Below are 21,532 nucleotides of genomic sequence, written 5' to 3'. Positions count from 1 at the left end.
GATATTCTCAGAACAAGCTGCACTGCTAACCAGCACAAAAAATCTAAGGCAACTGATTGCCTTGAAAAAATTGATAAGCTCATTTATTTGAGCACTAATAACTTCGACATGATCTTAAAGTCTGCAGTAAAATCAACTGTTTCACTATTTTTTACTGTGCATTTTAAGTTACAATGACTTCTTTCTCTATCATTCATTTGAGCCCTTCCCAGTTTCAACGAATCTGTGGATCAGCCCGTCTGGCTCATAATCCTGCTCAAGACACACGTTTGTACCTCCATCAGTATCCTCACTTGACATAATGCACTCTCCTGCTGTAACCTTAACCATAAGAACATGCCTACACTGAACACTGACCCTATTTTAACCTAATCCTTAAACTAATTCTAACATTTCCCATAAAACCAAATCCTCAAACAGCCCTTTAAAGCAGAGAGGACCTGACGAAAGTTCTTACAATATCAAAATTTGGTTGCTTAAGAAAGAGCCCGTTTTCTTCTATAGACCTCTATGTTCAATCATTTTAATACAGTGCACTGCTGTCCGAGCAGGGTCTCTGTGTATTAATGATACAAGATGAAACAAGCCTGATCCATCAGTGCTGTATCTGTGGAAGAGATTCGGAAAATGAATCTAGACAGATAAAATCACATTCAGATAATTAATTAGGTGGTCATGTGTGGTGGGACAGTGTCAAAAATTTACTTGCTAGCATAACTGCAAAGATTCACACAACATAATGTGGCACTTGCAGAGCACAGCCAACTCGCCACTGCTGCTACCAGTTTCTCTTATTGCAGTAATAAATTCTTACCATTTTGTCTGATGCAAAGCGCTCAACACAGTAGCCACACAGATACACAGCAGCCTGCTTCACTCACCCTTTATCAAGCTTATCATTCCCATTTCATGCTGGGATTGAAAAGGGTCAAAGCGTGTTTAATTTGAGGTTGCAGTTCATTTTAGCCCTGACTTCCACCTCTGTCTTTATTTATATCCGGACAGGTAGATTTCTCTCTGAGTTCACCGAGGGTTCACAAATATACTATCAGTGAGCTGATCTCTCTTTCGCTCTTCCCATTTTGTTGTGTGTCCTTAAACTGTCCATTACACTGATTCCTTCTGTCCGTCTCTTCTTTATCAGTCCCTCCATTTCCTTTTTACTCTGATTTCCTTCATTCCCTTCACACTTTTCTCTCCCCTCCGTCTCCCTTTTTTTTCTACTCCTCCTATTTTTGTCTCTCTGCCTGAAATGAAATCGCATTAGATTAACTGCAGATTATGGCTCTTGAAATATATGCAATATTGACTCATTCACTCACTTATTTGTATTTTTTAACTGTTTAGAATGAAATATATTCCTGCAGTGTGCGTGAGCAGGCAGGGGTTTGGTGTCTTGCTGAAGGATGCAGCATCAGCAACATGGTCATGAACATGGTCTCTAAGTCTAACCAAATTAATTAATTGCAGTTCAGAGGTGCCATCATTTGTTTTTATTTTGTTTAAGCAGCGCGGTTGTTGGAGAAGGTGTCATCTTTTTCACAAATGGTGTTAGCATTTCACACTCACTTGGCTTCTACCACCAAATGATAATAACGGTAACATGATGGTTTTAAATGGCCGGTTAAAGCAATGTCAAGCAGCTGACAGTAAGTACTGAATGTATGTAATTGAGATTGTATTTGAATATGCTGCAGTTTATTGACTCAAACCAGACTCATTGTTTGCATGGTTAAGAGCGTTTTTTTGCCATGATGATGAAATCAAAACTTGATTACATTAGAAGAACAGAATTATTCAACAAGGGAAAATCACTGATGCAGCACAGTGTTACTGTGACTCATCATATGACACACACACATACAGCAGATTACTAATATAGTGAGATTTCCCTGCACAGCATGACCGCACCTCGCAAGCTCAGTTTTCACTGCAAAACTTCAGTCTGCAGACGATCCCTTGAGTTTTGATTCAGCTCAGCCAGATAAAGTCAGTCAGCGAATAAACTCCTGAACCTCACTAACAATTACAGTCTTATGGTTAATCCAGACAGTTATTTAGTCAGAAAATAGTTTTGTTGAACAGACTGGGAGAATTTACCAGCCGCTGTGGTTTAGCCCGGCTAATAGGTCAATCATTTAAGTCATGATATTAGAGAGGATAAGGCTGACTGGCCTTTGGCAGAACCCTGAATCTCCTCATATTCATTGTACAACTCTATGAGTGTTTTTAACTCAACCCATACAGACGGTTAATGGCTCCTTCTGACTAAAAACATGCTCCACAGCCTCCATGTATCCAAAAAACATCGTCTAGGACATGTTGTCCACCCTCTCTGCAGAGACTGTGCGCTCTCTTGGCTTCACCAACCAAAATTTCTTGTCCAGCTCCCAAAACAGGGGATTTAGGAGCTTACAGGATGCACTGGTCCTCCTTAAATCAATTAAGCTGCTTCGTTTTGTTTCTGCTTTGTGTGCCTGTGCAGTGCTGTGGTTAGTGGAGGGTAAACACGTCTTAAAGCCATGGACGGTAAAGGTTTAAGGGAAAGCAGGACAAATGCACTTAGTCCACCTGCTTTCACTACAAACACAGCCAGAGGCAATTAATTACTGCAGAAAAACATGGACGTTCATGGAATTTCCCATAGTTCTTTGAAGGGGTCCATACTGAACTGCGCTTGGATGAGCATAATGCCAAAGCTGTAATCGAGACCCTGAAAAAATGTATTGTAAAATACAAAAAATGTACCAGGACCATATTTGTTAAATTCAAAGACAAATTAAACTCATAAATCTTGGCTGCAAAAGATTTCTAATGTTTTATTTTGAAAATCTTCACGTTAAAGGACGGTGCATTCACTGGATCGGATCAGTGAAAACTTCTATTCATCTGACCACGTATGCTGTCAGTCGTCTTGAGTAACTTCAACTCATTCACTGCCCACACACGAAACAAGCCTGATTTCCATGGCAACGTTATCCCTGTCACAGCTGTACTATAAGCACAGAGGGAGATTACCTCACTGCATATTGCAGCGCTCTTCAGTGGGCTCGGACAGGAAACGAGGCCAGTTTGAACCAATAATTTTAAGTGTTTTATTTATCCAGCTTGACGAGAGACAACACAAACAGCTCTGTAGCTCATCAATGGGACAACATGGACACTGCATATCCCGGTCTGCTCCCCAGTTCAAACAGAACAAAGGGCTCCATAGAGAAGAAGGTTGTCCCTTGCTTATGGCCTGTGCCACCAGTTACTCTCATACTCTTACACTCACTTAAAAGATTGCTACACTGGTTAAATTTGTTTTTTTTTAATTGGTTTTTATACACCTGAGACAAGGATTTGTCTGTGTTTGTACTGAGAACGTTGAAACATAGTGTGGTTATGCAGTTAAAGCTAAAATAAACACAGGCTTAGCTATCCACAGAGTACAGCTCTTTCTGCAGCTGCTTCACAGTAAAGCCCTAATCCAGTCCTTTCATGCTTTTAATGTGAAGCAGCTGCAGGATGTGCTTTGTTTTCATTAACAGCATTGTACACGTGCACCTGCCCTCTGAAAACTGCTGTCTGCTGCACTTGTTCTGGAAGTGTTTCCTTCATGCAGTCTGTCAGGGATTTCATTTTTCATTTTGGTTCATGTGGTGGTAAAAAAAAAATAGTCTATTTAGTCAATTTGTACCAAACCTGCATTGTAACAATCGGTTCCACAATGAAATGATAAAATATAATGTGCCTCTATTACTTGTGTTACAAGTAAATGACATATGCAGGCTGACACTGTGTCTTGAGGTAATGCTACTGAATGAATACAGGCAAAAATATTCTCTGTTGATTTTGTTTTTGGACACCTGACAGGTTTGTTAGGTCTTGGTTTAATTGCTTACTCTTCAATTTGCATTGTTTCTACTTTATCTGTGCATTTCTGTGTGTGTGTGTGTGTGTGTGTGTGTGTGTGTGTTAATTCGATATTTAAAATCATGATGCTATTTGTTGTCTCCATTATGCTGCAGTAATCGCTGCTCTTCAGCCCTGCTGATTATCAGCCTCACTCCCAGGTCACAACCTGAATGCAGCCGACCGAACTACACATATAGGCACACAGACTTTGTCGGCTGTTCACGCAGCAGAGGAGCGGACATTTCAGACCTATGTAAACAACAGGAGGATGGAACAAGAATGTTAAATTGAATGGAGGCAGGTGTGTGTTCATGCTTCAAAGGCTCTTATCAGTGTGAAACAGCTCTGAGTCATGGCGCTTGTTGACCTTAACAGGTCATAACCCAACTACTGTAATGGCACACCACTCAGCGTACACCAGTTAACAATTAGGAGCCGGACAAAGGCTCAGCCATTGTGGGGAAATCAGTATTTACCCGGCCACTGAGTTGCTCATTTGAAGCATCTCAGAAATTCTGCAGTATAAAATGACCAGCAGTGATTTTACATTATTTGGCCCATTTACTAACAGTCAGAAATATTTTACATTACTGCTGCACATTTTACAAACCATGCTGAAATGTTCCCTTCAAGGAATGTCTGCACAGTAAAGAAATGAAATGGCAGGCTCTTGCTGGAACGATGTCATTCAGCGTAGTGAGTTATAATTATTTGGAGGTAGCGCAGAACTTTTTTAATCAGTCTGGACTTCAGCTCCATTAACACACAACAATAATGGAACTCCAGAGTCTGCAGCCATGCTCATTGCTCTGTGAGGCTGTACGTAGCTCAGGCACATCAGTGCTTTGAACCAAAAGCTAACATTTTAACGTGCTTGTCACGACCCAGTCCAAGTAGTGCATGTGCGTAGTTCACATTGTAATGCCTGACCGATGGATAATCCACATTTCATGACTGTTCATCCAGTAGTTGTTGCAATATTTCACTAAAAAACACAAATTTCATCCTCATGGTGACGCTAGATACAAAGTCAGGGAATCACCACAGTTTGTAGCAGTCATCCTGTGATAATCATGAATGTCTGTACAAAGTTTCATGCATTTATCTTATAGTTGTGGAGCGACACTGCGTCTCTAGAAGCACGTTACACATCTCAAACAAGTTTAAAAAGACAGCGGATTGATTTTTATGCTTTACAGAAATAAATGAAAGACAGTGGCTGCCAGAATAGAGGAAGATATTAAATAAGACTGCATGCAATGATAAACAGTCACTCAGGCATGGAGCTTAAGCTTAACCCAAAAAAAAAAATAAAATAAATAAAAATAATAATAATCTGGACGTAGTTTTGGTGTTTTTACAGCAGCTGCTGTTTAACACGTCCTAACTGCGGCTGTGTCTAAGTCACCATTGCCAGGAGCGTTTATAATCCCTGCGTGAAGCTGTCTGTCTGGTTGGCTTGCTGCCTTTCAGAAGTGTGTGTACTACTGCAGGTCTCTCTGCCCGCGTGAGTGGGTGTGAAGTCTGAGTGCGTGTGTCACTGTAGTCGTCTTTCATTGCGCGTTAATGTGTCTGCGTGAGCCTGTGTGCGTGCGTGCGTGCGCTGTCTGCGTGCGCTTGTGTGTGTTTGTGTCCTTTAAATCAACAGGAGAAGCGCTTAGCTTAATGGGCCTTAAAACCTGCCGACTCACTAACCTTTTGCATGGAAGGAGACAGACAGAGAGACGTATGCAGAGAGAGAGAGAGAGAGAGAGAGAGAGAGAGAGAGAGAGAGAGAGAGAGAGAGAGAGAGCTTGCGTGGGTCACCGGAACGCATCCTTATGTGGTCCGATGCACAAAGGCTGCAATTTCACACTGGCCTTCTCCTCCCACATCCCTCCATGAAATGCCGGTGTTGCATGTGTCACAATGCTGCTAGATGAAAACCTTGAGCTCTCACAAGATATGCAATGAGTTTTAGTTTTGCTTAGAAAATGGTAATTCTTGTTCCTGTATGAGGTTTGAGTATTTTTCCTGTTGGATCTACAGCATGAATGTGAAACTTGCACAGAAAATAAAGAAGAATGGGAATTTTGTTTGACACATATCACACCTTAAAGCAGAATACATGCACTGTATGTGTTCTGTGCATGTACATTTAACAACAGAATATGTACAACTGCTTATATATGGATATTTTTACCATCAGGACTGAACCAGAAAGTCTCAGAGTCTTCAGAAAGGTTGCATCTTTCTTCTGATAATTGACTTAAGTTTGTGGCGAAAGATGCCAATATTCAGTTATGCAAAATTGTGATATCTTATTTATGATTATTTTCTTTTAAACAGATGAAATGGTCGCATGTAGATCTTGAATTTGAATTTCCAGTCTCAGAAACCTGGAAGAAGCCATTACAATATTAAGGCGCCTACTCAGAAAATGGAACATGACACACATACCTACATTTACTCCACCCACTCGTAAGAGTCACTTCTCTCCTTGCATGTAGATTTCAGCTTTGATAAATTCATCATTTATCTCTCCTCCTTTTTGCTCTCTCTCACATCTTTGTCATTATTAAAACTGGATTAATGAATTCAGCTATGCACAGAGATACATACAGATGTGTTTCTTCCAGGCTGCAGTGGCTCACAAACACTTCATTATTACAACATTAAGTGTCGCTGAGCTGGCAATTTGGTCTATCGGTGAATGTAGGAAATTTTATTTGAATATGTGATTTTTATGTCAAGCAAACCACATCAGTATTTTTGTATTTGTCATTCAGCTGAGGAGTTCTGGGATTAAATATAAAACATGGTGGACTACGGTTTGACGCTGTTCGACTGCTGCAGTCTATTTTCACTGACCAATAATGTATCTCAGTTTTTCACACTTTCGCTCAGCATGTCCTCGAGAGGTGATATGCAAATCCAAACTCAGCTTGCAGGGGACATTTCTTAAATTTGGTTTTTTGGAAACAGGTCTGGATTAGCTTTGAAGCTGTGTGTGTCAGTGTGAGTGTGTCATTGTGCCTTTTTTTGGACACTTTCCTGCAGACCTGATTGTACTGGAAGTCAGCAGGAGTCATGCAGCCGTGGATCTGATCAAAGTCAAGTCAAAGATACTTTTCTGCTTGCTTTGACAAAAAAAGAAACCAGTTGCCATGCCAACTGTTGTGGTTACTGGGGAAAGTGTTTTCTCTGTTGTTATACCCTATATTTACGCACACTGTTTGGCCCTCAGTGAATTTCTTGGTAAAGTTTCGGCAAACTTGAACACGAATAAACTTTTCTTCTTCTTTTCTCTGTCTTTTATTTTCTCCCTCTCTCCCTTCGTGCTATTCTTCCTTCCTCTCCCTCCGTACAGGAAACAGTAGAATATGCCTTCCTGATCATTTTCACTATAGAGACATTTCTGAAGATTATTGCCTATGGCCTGGTCATGCACCAAAACTCCTACGTCAGAAACGGCTGGAACATGCTGGACTTTGTCATCGTCATCGTGGGGTGAGTACATAGTGTGTGCGTGCAATCATACAGTCAAGGGCATAAATACACACACACACACACACACACACACACACACACACACATTTCTTCCATACGCTTAAGCTTAAACCACACACATACATACGCTATTGCTCATATCATCCCTCATGTATTTTAACACACAGCACACACACACACACAAACACACATTTATGCATGCGCTCCACAAGCATTTTAACTCAACGTTTAGCTGTCCATCATTGGAGTAGATCCCCATCTTATTATTCTCATTATGTCCAGATGCAAGATGACAGTGACGTTTCCGTACATGCATGCATGGATACACAAATGCACACACAAATGCACACGTGCACGCACACACACACACGTGCACACACATGGCCTTGATGAGAGTGACGGTTTATCAGTGGACCACCTGGCCTCAGTAATACTTCAATGTAAACTGTGATGAGGTGTGAAAAACTAAAGGTAAATACGCACAGACATAAAGGACACGCTCATAAAGCAGGTATAGAAGCGCACACTTGCACACAGGTGCATGTACACAGAGACAAGTACAAAGAGGACACATGGCTTTGTTCTTTGCTTTCTGTCTCTTTTGCTTTTATCTTTTTGTTGCTGTTTTCATGGCATCTCTGTCACTGCTCTCTTCTCCCTCTTTCTCCTTCTCTCTCAAACCTCTGCCTCCTTCTCCCTTTACATCTCCGTTCCCTCTCTTGGCCCCTTCGCCTCTCTCCTCTCCAGGTTGTTCAGTGTGGTTCTGGAGATGATAACCAAAGATGCTGACTCTGGCGGCCAGTCTGGAGGCAAACCTGGAGGGTTTGATGTCAAGGCCCTCCGAGCCTTTCGCGTGCTACGACCCCTTCGCCTTGTCTCTGGAGTTCCCAGTGAGTTAGCATGGGGTCACTTGTCCTAATTTTTTTTTGCTTAAAAGCAGGTTTGACATTGGGTGTAACTATGCTCGGAATAACTCATTTACACTGACAAATATTACCCCTACGGCTTAAAAATACACAATACAATGAGTAATAATCAACCATGTTTATAGCTGGAGTCCTGTCAACAATTTAACAGAGGTCTCTTTGCACTGGTGGTCAAAGGGGAAAATGCTTTTTGGGATTTTTCGTTGCAATACTGCTTGGGGCAAATGGGAAAACCGAAAGCAAGGATGAGGGGAGGTACTGTATCCAGGTCTTACAATACATCCATGTTACCCAGGGAGAAAATTGGACTGCTCTGCTGCTTCGTCTTCTGCTGGCAATTTTAATATAGCTTTATTGGTGTCAGCCTCTGGACTGGAGCATATACCAGTTTTGCATCTTGCGCAGGGAAGCCGTGTCATCAGGTTTGTCATCAGCCTGATGGAGAAAATAGTGTATAAAATCAGCAAGTAGCTGGAAATATGGAAAGATCTCTGTCTAGTGCCTAGTACAAATATAGATACAGTATTTGTACTTTATGACACTTGGCAACATGGTTATCACTGGTGATTGGGCGCCGCTGTCGGCTGGCAGCCCACCGCTCCTGGTCTGCCGCGGAGAAAGGACTTACCAGGATGGGTCAAATGGAATAATTTCACTAAAGGATGGCATGTGCATGTTCTGTTGTGATTAATAAAGTATGTTCTTCTTCTTCTTCTTCTTCTTCTTCTTCTTCTTCTTCTTCTTCTTCACATTATGCATATGCCCTGGGGCGTGGTAGATGCCCACTTGAGGGGACCAGCAATTGTATCAGGGTGGCCTTAGCCCCCCTGATACTCCCTTAGAAGTGGCCCTGGCCATACTGAATTATTGAACACAGACATTTTGAAACAATTGTGCATTTTTTGGTCCACAGCAGCAACAAGGCACTCCTTCATAAATTCTCCCTCTGAATGAGGTTTTAACTTCTTAGCTGTTATCTTAGCTGTTAGCACCGTGTAACACATTCACAAATAAAGTAACTCTGCATTCGTAGGTCTGTATTTAAATATACACACTCTTAATTAATTGGATATGTTAAAAAACAAACAAACAAAAAAACTGAAAAGACAGAATGAGGCCATAGTTGGTGGAGTTTTGGAGGCCCCTAGAGGTCAGACCAGCCCAGTTGGCCCAGTGGATAATCCACACATGGATGAGTGAGCAATGTATACGTGTTAGTGTTGAAGGCAGCAAAATGTCAAACCAAACCAAAATCTGGAGGAGTGGAGCCTCAGAGAGAGACAAAGACACTGTGCAGGAATTGGCAGATCTAACTTTGGTGGAGGCTTGAACAGGCTCCTGCCAGTCCCTGCAGGCAGAGAGGGGGGTCGTAACACCTTTTTCACAGGAGGAATTTTGACACATCACAGTCGGAAGAGCACAGGTGTGAATATGACAGTTATTGATTTCGCTGCCTCTGTTTCCTGCTTGGATGGTTGAATATAACTGAGCCGTTGCTTTTCCTGCTATGACAAGTCAAAATGTCTGCTGTGAGAAAGGCCTATTAGACTAATCTTATATAATGGATGTATTTACATTTTTTTAAATACTTTTTCATTCCAGATACAAGATACAAAATTTGAGTTTTTTTTTTATTTCTTCCAAATGTACTTAAGCCATATTTACTTAAAAGAAGACAGGGGTTTGTAACTGAATTCGGCCTCAGAGGTCCTTAATCACCCAGGAAATGCGGCTTCCTTCCCTCTTTGTGTTTCCAGCACACGTTTGACCTCACGCGAAGTTGCCCCGATGCCTCTGCATTGCTTGAGTTGCCATAGAAACGTATCATTCACAGGTCTCAGGGAGGAAAGGACCTCTGGGAAAGATGGAGTTGAACTGAGCTGAAACGACATTTCCACTTCTGTTCTGGTTTACCGTTTGTCCTTGTTGGATGGTATATGCAGTTTAATTGCGCTGTGATGTTTCGCCGTGTTTGCTGACGCCACTGTTGGCCTTCATGCCCTTTCAGAGGCATTATGAAGCTTTGAGATATAGATAATGACATTATGACAACTGATAGATTGGATTGCATGTTTCTGTGAGTGTCTGTCTGTCTGTTTGCTTTTCTGTGTGCTGTTTGTCTTTGTGTGTGTGTGTGTGTGTGTGTGTGTGTGTGTGTGTGTGTGAAAACTTGTTCTCTGCAGTATAAATAGAGGGTTGTCCTCGTGCCAGCTGCCAGCTAAATTACCATCTTCTCAACTCTGGCTGGCCTGCTACTTTTTCTGGAGCTGAAACAATTATTTTATTAATTGATTAGTCAGTAAAAGCAGCAACTGTTTGGTAATTGACCAATAATACCATATTTTCAAGTAAAAAATGAAACATTGCACTGCTCTGGCTATTCAACTGAGCACTTGCTGCTTGTCTTTGTCTAATGTCTTTAAGTTTTGGACTGTTTGTCAGATAGAAAAAGCAATTTAGTGACATCACCATGTGCTTTAGGAAGCTGTGATGGACATTTTTCAGTATTTCTGACATTTTATTGACTAGATAATTTAATCTGGGGAAAAAAGCTGGTTAATTGATAGTGAAAATCATTGTTAGTTGCAGCCGACTCTGAAACTTCTGGAGTTAGACGGTAAATATTCTTGAAAGGCTACGTTCAATCAAAACATTGGTCAATCATTCTTTTCTTTTAGTTTGAGATGCTTCTATTCTTCCCTTGATGACATTGTGTGCATTAATTTTGAGTCGGATTGTTCGTTGGAGTTTCATTCAGCATTGGCCATAAATGTCTATTCTAGCTGAAATAAACACATATTTAAGGGTTTCTCATTAATCAAGTTAAGGCACAAATATCCTGTTCCTGCTTTTGTCGTATGGGTGGCAACTGACATTTGGCAAAGCCTGTATATCAGTGTTTATTTCTGACCTTGGCCTCTGTGTGTGTTTGCAGGTTTACAGGTGGTTTTAAACTCTATTATTAAAGCCATGGTTCCCCTGCTTCACATCGCCCTGCTGGTCCTCTTTGTCATCATCATTTATGCCATCATTGGCCTGGAGCTCTTCATTGGCAAAATGCACGCCACATGCTATGTCATACAAACAGGTACGGTCGTGTGAAGAGTTTTGTTTTTGGTGTTTTTCCTTCTTATTTGATTTTGGTATCGTTCTGTTGAGTCTGATTTTCCCCCACAGATTCAGCCAGACTGTATTCTGTTTTTACCCTTTAAACCCTTTTCAAATCGGGCCCCACATCCAACCCACTGTATGAATAGACATCTCATCTCAGGATAGATGCAGGATTTAATCCCTGAGAATGAATGGACACATGTACCTTGTATGTGAATGGTGACAAGCTGCTGAAAACAGGACAGAACAACAGATGGTGGATTAAATCCACTGATTAAATGACTAATATCTATGGCTATTATGTAAACAGGTTTGACCTTTACTCTAGCATCGCCAATATGGCAGAATTATTCAAGAAGTAAGGATAAATTGATGGATGGCTGTGAGTCATAAACGTCAAGTATGTACATACAGTATATACAAACATACACATGCACAAAACCAGACAAACAGCTGACAGATAGGAGCATAGCAGCTTAAGTCACCACGAGTGGTGGGCTATAGGGGCTTATGGCAGCAGTTTTCATTGAGTGTGCCTCCTCTCTCTCACACACCTTTCACCCACTCTTTCCCTCTCTTTCTCGCTTTGATCTGCTCTGATCTGTTTGCTTGTGGACGTCAGGAGATGCATTGTACACTTAAGTCGAGGGGTCATGACAGAGCGAGATGGAAGCTTCTTTTAATCCCCGCTCGCTTGTGTCTGATCTGTTGGCCCTGAGAGAAGCGCTTAGCTCGTGGTTTTTATGTGGGTGCAGGTGGAGAAGGGTGGAGGGTGGGGCATGTGTCCTCAGCAGAACAAGGGTCCACAAAAATGTGGACATTTTAAAATGGAGGGAAAGTTTAAAATGTTGTGGTGTGGGGGTATTTTTTGCAGTGGTTATATAATGATGGCAGATGACAGAACGTCTAGCTATTAAGTGTATCCTAGAGGACTGTATGATGGGATGTATGGACTGCTGGCCTCTATGTGCTCTGTGCTGTAATAACTGTGTGTGATTATCTTCATAAAGAGCAAGTGTAATTATGATAATGATTGTAATTCGTCACTTTCCAGAGGAATCCAAAGGAACGTGCAGTCACAGGACATAAAATAAGGATTAAGAGAAAAGGAAAGCAAAAATTTGGCAAAATAATATACAGTCTTACAAACGAATGAGTCATATTAGTGTAACAGGATGCTAGACAAGGTATGGGATAATCAGTTAAAGGAGATGACGTAACAGTATTACGGACTATCATTTTGTAGACACGACAGTGCTGTAATTTGCACAGTTAGTAGCCAAATGCAATTAGCAGGAAAGAAATTCAATAAAAAGGGTGTTTTAAGGTGAGGGTGAGGGCTCAGAGAAAGGTGTTATTTTAAAAGCTGTTACCAAGCAGAGGCGTCAGCGCAGCAGAAGCACACCGAGCTTCAGACAGCCTAAACTGGGGGAGTGTCTGAAGACAGCAGGGGTCAGATGTTCACTGATAGCGGTGGCATGATCATCCTTTTCTGTAATAGAAATACTATGAGGAAAAAACTCCTAAGACAAGCAGACACTTTTAGCTTTCTGTTAGTCTTTTCATTCACCAGTAGAAATACTGTAGATCAGTACATTCATCGGTCTGACCCTGTGCCCTCAGGTGCCCTTGCAGAAGAAGAGTCTACGCCGTGTGCGGTATCGGGGCATGGCCGTCATTGCCTGCTCAATGGGACGGTTTGCAGAGAAGGCTGGCAAGGCCCCAACAACGGCATCACCAACTTCGACAATTTTTTATTTGCCATGCTCACTGTGTTCCAGTGCATCACCATGGAGGGCTGGACCGACGTTCTCTACTGGGTAATGTGCCACAAAGTTACTGTGATAAAGCCCAAATTTGGCTCCATGTTTTTGGTTTATTAATCCAATCCAATTAAGATTACAGGTGAAAACAAGATGACATGTTTGTCTTGAAAAAAAGATAAAATAAAGGTTTATGTAGTCTTTGAGGCGCTTCATTTATCAAATCTCAAATGACATTCGGACACTTGTCTCTCCTGCATATAAATCCTGTCCTCACCCTTCTTTGGGCAATACAAGCATTTTAAAATAATAATAAAAAAGCCAGGCTCTCTTTAAAACCCTCAGCTTCTCATTAGCAAAAATCACCAACAGCTTTTAATTAGCCAAAACACTCAGCGCTGAAACTCAACTCAGGATGAGTTTTCATCACAACCCACCCACATCCTTTTATCGATGGAGACCCTCATCTATGAAATAATGAACCTCTCACCCTCCTTCTCTTTCTCTGTCATCCTCCCTGCCTTTCTCTCGCCCTCACACACTCTTTACTTCTCTTATGCATGTATGCGTTTCCATGGCAATCCCATGCTAATACTGCTGTGAAAATGGCGAAAGAAGAAGACTCGACAGACCTGAAAGAAGACAGGCGATAGATGGTTGGATAGATGGATGGGTAGATTAAATCTGACCTCTTGCCTCTGTGGCTGCAGGCAGTCAGGACTTTATGTTTCCTCTGCAATGCCAGCTGGTGTGGGGTCGTTTTTACAGGCAGTATATAAGTAGAAATGCATGCATGTGCACAGAGTGAGGAAAAGTTAAGTGTCAAGTGTGTAGAGATTATTTGACCTGTGTAAAAACCCAGCCGTGTGGTTTTAACCCTTTGCCAAACAGCTCTATTAAAAGGCACTTCAGCTCTGCAGTGTGGTCGTTTACCACAGTCATATACTAAAAGATACCTCATCTTCTAATACCTCTTCCACTCATGACTAAACCGGTTGTCTCTCACATGGCGCCCTCTAGTGGTCACAGCTCCTGCAAGTTTTTAGTTGCAGCTCCGAGCTGAAGATCTCATCCCTCTGAAGGACATTATGAGCTTTGAACTGCTTCTGGTCAGTTACAGTTTATTTAAAATCCAGTACTGTAGTAGTAAGGAAGATGAGGTTTCTGTGCTTTGAAGCAAACTGTAAGTTCATAGTGGAAACGTATGAAATCTATGTGAAAGGTGCAGGTGAGTATCAGTGGTTTTTGCTGGCAGAGGCTGTGAAACATAGTTGGCACCCACCATCATCGCAGCCCCTTCATTGTTAACACTTGAACACAAAGTTAGCTGTCAAGCCAAATATTTGGTGGTATTATACTACATATTCAATTATGCTCATCTTTGTAAATGTCTACTGTGTCTAAAGTGCAATTGTGAAACATGAAATATCAACAAACCAGGTCTCACACGTGTAACCCTCTTTTCTCCTCCTCTGCCCGTGTTTCTGCTTAGATGAATGATGCGATGGGCTTCGAGCTGCCGTGGGTCTACTTTGTCAGTCTGGTCATCTTTGGATCCTTCTTTGTTCTCAACTTGGTTTTGGGTGTGTTAAGTGGGTAGGTCTCGAGTGAGCCGGTGTTTGTTTTGTGCTGTTGTTTTGCCACTGCCGTGTATGATTTTGAGTTTTTTTTACTTGTATGACTCATATATATATATATGATATAGGCAGAGTGGCTGGTACCATTTGCATCTTAATGATACAATACAGTAGGTGTTTACTTTTGGCCCGTGGCCCGTCGTGAAGGTTCCCTCAGAGGGAAAAAGTTTAGGCACCCCTGTTTTACAGTATTATCAGGCTCAGTGTTGACAGTTGTGATGCTCTGCCCTGTCCAGAGAGTTCTCCAAAGAGCGAGAGAAGGCCAAAGCCCGGGGAGATTTCCAGAAGCTACGTGAGAAGCAGCAGTTAGAGGAAGACCTAAAAGGCTACCTGGACTGGATCACCCAGGCCGAGGACATCGACCCCGAGAACGAGGAGGAGGGAGATGAGGAGGGCAAGCGGAACCGTGAGTTAACCTGGATTTAATTCATTTTGTCCCTATATCCTCATCTGAGTCAATGAGGAATGCAAAAAGAAGTGTGAGTTACCGAGCCTTACTTTGTTCTGCCTTTAAATAATGCTGCACGTCTCTTTATCCCACTGATAATGAAAGGAGGCGAGTGAGGAGGGCACACTTTACTCTTCTACTGACTCTTCTTCCACTCACGAGTGCTTTGCCTTTAATGTGTCATAAGGAAAATGTTTTAATGTCGTCTGGAACAAATTGCCTCAGCTGTGTGACTGTTAGGAAACACATTGATACATAATAATAATAATAATACAGGACATTTTCCCATAGCTAGATGTTGACCAAATGAAACTACTCCCCAACATACAAACAGTTAGAAATGACATGCTGACAAGCAAACAGTCGAATCTCACATCCGGTACAAAGGGACGGGATCACGTGCTGCTGACTGTAGACAGATGTCACCTCACAAAGATGCATTCAAGACTCAATAAAATATATCTTTATCCAGGTATCATTATTCCAGAAAACAAGCTGCAGCAAAATGAGACATTCACCATTTGAGAAATCAGTACTTAGTGTTACAGTTGTCCTCTTCAGACATGTTTTTACCTTCTGCTATTAAACAATGCCTTTATAGTTTACATTGCTGCCATTAAATGGGTAAAAGACAGAATTATTAACTACAATGTTTATATTCTGTTTGTTTACATCACTTGTGTGTGAGGCACAATGTGCTGCGGTGGCACACAGTGTGTACAGTAGTAAATGTTACACATAAAGGTCAGTGCATGACACAAGTACAGCAGATGATTATCTCTTAGAAAACTGCAGACCGCAGACATGAACTCAGTGCAGGTGACGGAGTTGTGAGCCCTTTCCTGTTGAAGGAAGCAAGTGAAAGCTGTGACTTCAGCCAAGGTAGCACTAAGGAAGTGGGCGACAGCAGTGCTGTGATTTTTGGTCTGTGTTGCGGCCTTGTGTGTGCTGGTCACCATGACAACACGGGGGTGCGTGTGGATGTTTGGTTGTGTGTGTGTGTGTGTGTGTGTGTGTGTGTGTGAGTGAGAGAGTACATTTACAGTGGTTTTGTTGTAGCACCTCCAGGTTTAGGGCAGGGAACAGGTGTGTGCTGTGCACTAGCAGCCTACAGTCGCTCATTTTCTGATTCTGCGTGACATATTTGTTATTATGGGATATGGACCCTGTCTACGCTACAGCAGATTTCCATACTTTATATGATTATCTAACCGCTACATAAATACTGTGAAAGTATGAAAACGCTCAATCCACTGAGAAATAATAACCAAAGAGGTGCAGAAAACAGGCTCCACTAACGATTGTATTTATCGTCTCTGTCCCGTCCGTTTACATAATCACCCTCACCTGTGGAAGTGATTCAATTCACTTCAGCTCAGTTTTATTTCTATATCTCCAAATCATCATCTAAAGCATATAAACAGTTTCTAGTGGACACCTGGAATAAAAGTATGAACCTGAAAATGAGCTTTAAAGGATTGTAGCCAGTAAAGCTCTCTGCTCTTTTTTGTGACAGTGCTCCTCGTCTTTGTTTACTTCTGTTCCTTGTGGATGTCCTTTCCGTCTGACTGCTTCCTGCAGCTCAGTCTGATGTGCTCACTCACTCCTTTGCTCTCCAGCCCGAGACACAAAACTCCACAATATTATCACTTTGAGGGAATGTTTTCACGCTCGTCTAGACACCGGTTAAGCAGCACTTTGCTTCTCAGATGTATCATTAGATTTATCTTTCCAGCTCGGTTATTACGCCTCCATTACTCTTTTATTGTCTTTTCTTTTTCATGAAATTACAAAGGCGAAAAATCATTTATGGGTGTCTAGTTGTCGTCCATAACAGCAGGGTCGCTTTGATCCAGAGACGAGCTCTTTCTCACAAGACTCTGTCTTATTACTTTACAGGCTGATTGCTTTGTCATGACTGTGAAAAAGCAGGTACATTCATATAAACACACACACATAGAAACACATATGTATACATGCATACACATACATGACGGTCAGAAGAATGACTTTTATCTTTTGTTTGCTCTGTTTGTTTTTGTGTGACTTAATATTTGAAAGTGTTGAAATTGCAAATTACATTATATAGTAATGTCTCACTTCATGTAAAGTACTCATGACAAACAGTTCCTGGCGAATACTACTCTTAATAATCCAAACCTCCAGAATAAGGCATTAATGAGGCAGTTTATAATGACTAATAAAAAGCCAATATGACACCAGGTGCCCTGAGCCAGTTTTAAGTGGTCGAGTTGAATTGTGGGTAATCTAAGGGCAAGTTTTGACAAGCTACTGTAGAAGAAAGCATGAAATAATGGAAAACATTACCTGTGGGTGTGCTGCGTTGATTAATTGATTTATTTATTTATTGCTCTGCTAAATCTGTGCAGTACCTTTTGAAGACCACAGCTGGAGCCTGGTTGTGTAATTATTGACAGTGTCCTGACCATCATCAGTTTGAATGTGCAGGTGAATGAAATTTGGGTGTAGATCCATCTGCTCCTCTGGAAGAATGTGTGTGGTGGGGCTTAGTTACAGTAAAGGTGCGTGAATCAGTCCGATGGCCTGCAGGGTGCTGCTGCTCGCTCCCTCGCCTCTTATTACTGCTACAGTGCCTTAAAACCATTCCCAGTGCAGTCAGTTTACTGTATGTACCTGGAATTTCCCTGCTTTTACCTCTGCAGCTGTTGTAGACTAGACACCTGAGACGACGCACTAACTTTCTCTCCTTGTTTCCTGCAGTGTCTGCGTGCCTTGTTAAAACCGTCTGTAGACATTCGACCTGTCTGCTAACATTAGTTTTTCCCCTCTGTCTCCTTTTTCTTCCTTTTGTTTTGTCATATCTTCCTCGCTTGTCACCAGCAGTTGTTCTCTGCCTTTTATCTTCTGTGTTCTTACTGAAGTCTTGTTTATCGCTAATCCTTTCCTGTCTAATATTGTAGTAATAGTTACTCTGTTCAGAAATTAGACCTAAAAAAGAAGAGCTAAAATGAAGCCTGGTCCGGGCTCAGACTCTGCAGTCAGCCTATTACGCCAGAAGGATGTTATTGTCCGTCCTGTACATGTGTTTTGTTGTTTTTCTGGACATGGTGGCTGTCAGTACTGTAGTTTGTATTGCAGCTGTCTCTTGCGTTCGTTCCTCTCTCTCTCTCTCTCTCTCTCTCTCTCTCTCTCTCTCTCTCTCTCTCTCTCTCTCTTTCTGTGTACTGACTCACTGCTTCCTCTGCTGTCTGGCTGTGTGAACTGCATGTTGGTAACACCCAGGGGTCACACTGGCTGACCTCACTGAGAAGAAGAAAGGGAAGTTTGGCTGGTTCACTCAGTCCACAGAGACACAGGGTAAATGTGTTTGTGTGCGCACATCTGGGATGTTTTTTTGGCGCATGTTCATAAGAACAGCTCATCTTTGTCCTGGAGGTTGCCTCTGCCTGCCTGCATGTGCTTTGCTTATGCTTTTGTTTTTGCTTTTGTGTTTGCGTGCCCTCTGTTGTTTGTTTCCATATCATAAGCAAACTAATTTCATCCAACACATGCACATTATCATCCATTATTTTTGAACTCCTTTGCATCACATTGATCCCTACAGCAAGTCCTAATTGCCAGTGAAATGAATCAACGCTCTGTAGAGCAGATGAAAGGCTGGTGGTGGGGGGGGTGCACCGAGCAGCACCATCTTATCAGGCAGCAGCTGAGTTTATGAGGAGTGTGGCTTTTAATTTAAAGAACAACAACGTCTTATTACAAATCAAGCTCATATAACAGAGACTGAACATCATCTTGAACATGATTTCAATGATACAAACATGTACACTACCATGTAGAGTTTAAAGAGTACATGCAATATAAGATGTTTTAATTAAATTTGAATTATGCATTAATGCCTACAATAAACAGCCCTAGCTTTAGATGAATAGTACACACAAAGCCATACAAATCGGTGTGAAATTAGATGTTTTCAGCCTATTCTTTGCCACGAGACATGCTTTACTTCGACATTCTTTACATTTTAACTGGAAATTCAACTTTTTTGCCAGCAAAATGTATTCCACTCATGTTTATTTGAGTACCAGTTAAATATTAAATCCTGACACACCTTGTAATATATAGCAATGCATAGAAATACATTCAGATAATCTCATGACTGCAAATGAGATGTGTCAAAGTATGTGTGTGTTCAGATCCTTCATCCAATCATTTTGAATTCCTTTCATTTGTCATTTATAAAGACAGTATTTTATGCATGGACAGTATATATGAATTTCAATATACTGTATTTTGTAACCCTGTGACTATGTAACTAATACTTGTTGCAGCATACAGACCTGGACCAAATAGTTCTCATAGATCAAATGAACAGTTCAATCAGTCTGACAAAGATTCAACATTCAACACAAGTAAAGTGACAATACTTGTATTCTGATGGAATTTTCAATTGATAAATTGTCTTAAAAATGACAAGAGTTATTTACAAGGTCCAATTTGACTCAGGTCTGGCAGCATGTACTCATTGTGACTGCAGGAACCTTCAAATTCATCATTCACAAAACAGGACAGTTGGTTTCACATGATGCAACTCAAAGATCCAGGGGTCCATCCCAAATTGGATACCGTCTGTCTCTATTTTTGAGAACAAAAATCTTCCATAGTTCAGGAAAAACCTGCAAGAATTTCCTTTTCACGAATGTCAGACTCCACTCCAGCATTTTCTATTTACACCTGCATTTGATGTGCTTGTTTTCCGTTGGTTTGACTTGGCCTATAAGCTATGTGCCATGAGGACACATCTACAACCAGAAAAGGTAAAATTGGGAGACACTGTTAGGAAAATCAACAGCCAAGATCTAAAATGAGGTTTTTTTTTTTCAATAGTGAAGGCTTATACATCTTGTAAAAGTTTCAGCCCAGTGTGTGATTCTCTGTACAGTAGATTGGAGAATAGTTTCTGACATTCTTTTCATTTGACTGTAAACTCATTTCATCAGCCTGGAGCCAAGCCAAACCCAAAATGCATGGGTGTCAATAGGAAAATCTGTTATAATGTGAAATGCAGTGGTGAAACCTGTCTCCATCAGAAATCTGTCCTAAACCTCTTTGTTAACTTGGCACCTTATCATCTCACATTACTTTGTGTGTGTGTACGTGTGTGTGACACCACAGCGAGCATACCCACCAGTGAGACAGAGTCGGTGAACACGGAAAATCCCAATGGAGTGGAGGACAAATCACCCTGCTGTGGGCCGCTGTGGTGAGTGTGACGTATTGTTATTATTCTCCTGATGAGCTAATTAAAGAGAGGTTGACCTGTTATTATTGACCTGATGAAGGACAGTCGATGGACACAGCGGCTATTTTACGTATTAAAAATGTGACTCAAACACAGAGTGCACATGTTGTTGTCCTCTGTTTTTTAAAGTTGCCTCATCTTTTATTCTCCCCAGTCAAAAAATTACTAAGTCAAAGTGCAGGTTAGTACCTCGGTACTGTATGACACTGCATGGTAGTTGCCTCATTCATTCATTTATTTGATTCAACTCATCTTGCATGGCTCATTTGTACCTTGTATTTGAACTGCTCCGATCTCAATTGTTTTCATCTCATTTTTGGCGGTTGATCCAGTGTCTGTCATGTTTGATTTTCTGAACAAGCAGACTTCATCCTGATTTCAGTACAGTTTCATCCTTGTGTTTTTTCCCTGTTCACACACCTAAAATCCACCCAGTCCTCTTTATAATTAGTTTTTGTCCATTTGCATACTTATATTGATATTGTGTTTTCATTTTTCATACTGTGTAACTATATATGTGAGAAATAAAATGTTATAATCAAATGCATATACATGAAGTCAGAAGAGTCATTTCCAAAATGTGTCAAATTCAATGCAACTTTCTACTATTGTGGCATGTTAAGTCATACTTTGAAATTAAACTCTTCTGAATATGGCCCTATGTATCCTCACCATTGAGCCTAAATTGGATTTATTTGTCTGTCAGTCGTCAGTGGCGACGGTGGAACCGTTTTTGTCGCAGGAAGTGTCGTGCAGCCGTGAAATCGGTGACGTTTTATTGGCTGGTCATCATCTTGGTGTTCCTCAACACTCTCACCATCGCCTCCGAGCACTACAACCAGCCAGACTGGTTGACTGAAGTACAGGGTATCTATTTTGCTCCATTCTGTTCTGTTTGGTTATAAAACATGTGCTCAGGTCAGTTTTCTTGACTTCAACTATGAGATATTTAATGGGTTGCTCCTACAGTAAGT

The 21,532-nt window shown here is 41.3% G+C and overlaps 1 protein-coding gene across 6 annotated transcripts in view; it reads left to right on the top strand.

Moving 5' to 3' along the window:
* The window catches only part of cacna1db (calcium channel, voltage-dependent, L type, alpha 1D subunit, b), a 75,674-nt gene that overhangs the window by 25,455 nt on the left and 28,687 nt on the right, over positions 1 to 21,532 (top strand). For 3 of the 6 annotated variants that reach the window (XM_076741896.1, XM_076741895.1, XM_076741894.1), the window contains exons 4-13: positions 7,250 to 7,389; positions 8,137 to 8,279; positions 11,251 to 11,403; positions 13,050 to 13,246; positions 14,682 to 14,785; positions 15,063 to 15,232; positions 18,539 to 18,613; positions 20,432 to 20,519; positions 20,713 to 20,739; positions 21,265 to 21,425. In XM_076741896.1, coding sequence (XP_076598011.1) covers positions 7,250 to 7,389; positions 8,137 to 8,279; positions 11,251 to 11,403; positions 13,050 to 13,246; positions 14,682 to 14,785; positions 15,063 to 15,232; positions 18,539 to 18,613; positions 20,432 to 20,519; positions 20,713 to 20,739; positions 21,265 to 21,425 — 1,258 coding nt within the window. The remainder of the gene's footprint in view (positions 1 to 7,249; positions 7,390 to 8,136; positions 8,280 to 11,250; positions 11,404 to 13,049; positions 13,247 to 14,681; positions 14,786 to 15,062; positions 15,233 to 18,538; positions 18,614 to 20,431; positions 20,520 to 20,712; positions 20,740 to 21,264; positions 21,426 to 21,532) is intronic. The other 3 variants (XM_076741900.1, XM_076741898.1, XM_076741899.1) reach the window with 2 other exon arrangements.

The sequence above is a fragment of the Chaetodon auriga genome, chromosome 10 (genome assembly GCF_051107435.1).
Source record: "Chaetodon auriga isolate fChaAug3 chromosome 10, fChaAug3.hap1, whole genome shotgun sequence".
Classification (NCBI taxonomy): Eukaryota; Metazoa; Chordata; class Actinopteri; order Chaetodontiformes; family Chaetodontidae; genus Chaetodon; species Chaetodon auriga.
The sequence above is the reverse complement of the archived record's forward strand: the minus strand, read 5'-3'. Positions and strand labels throughout refer to the sequence as shown.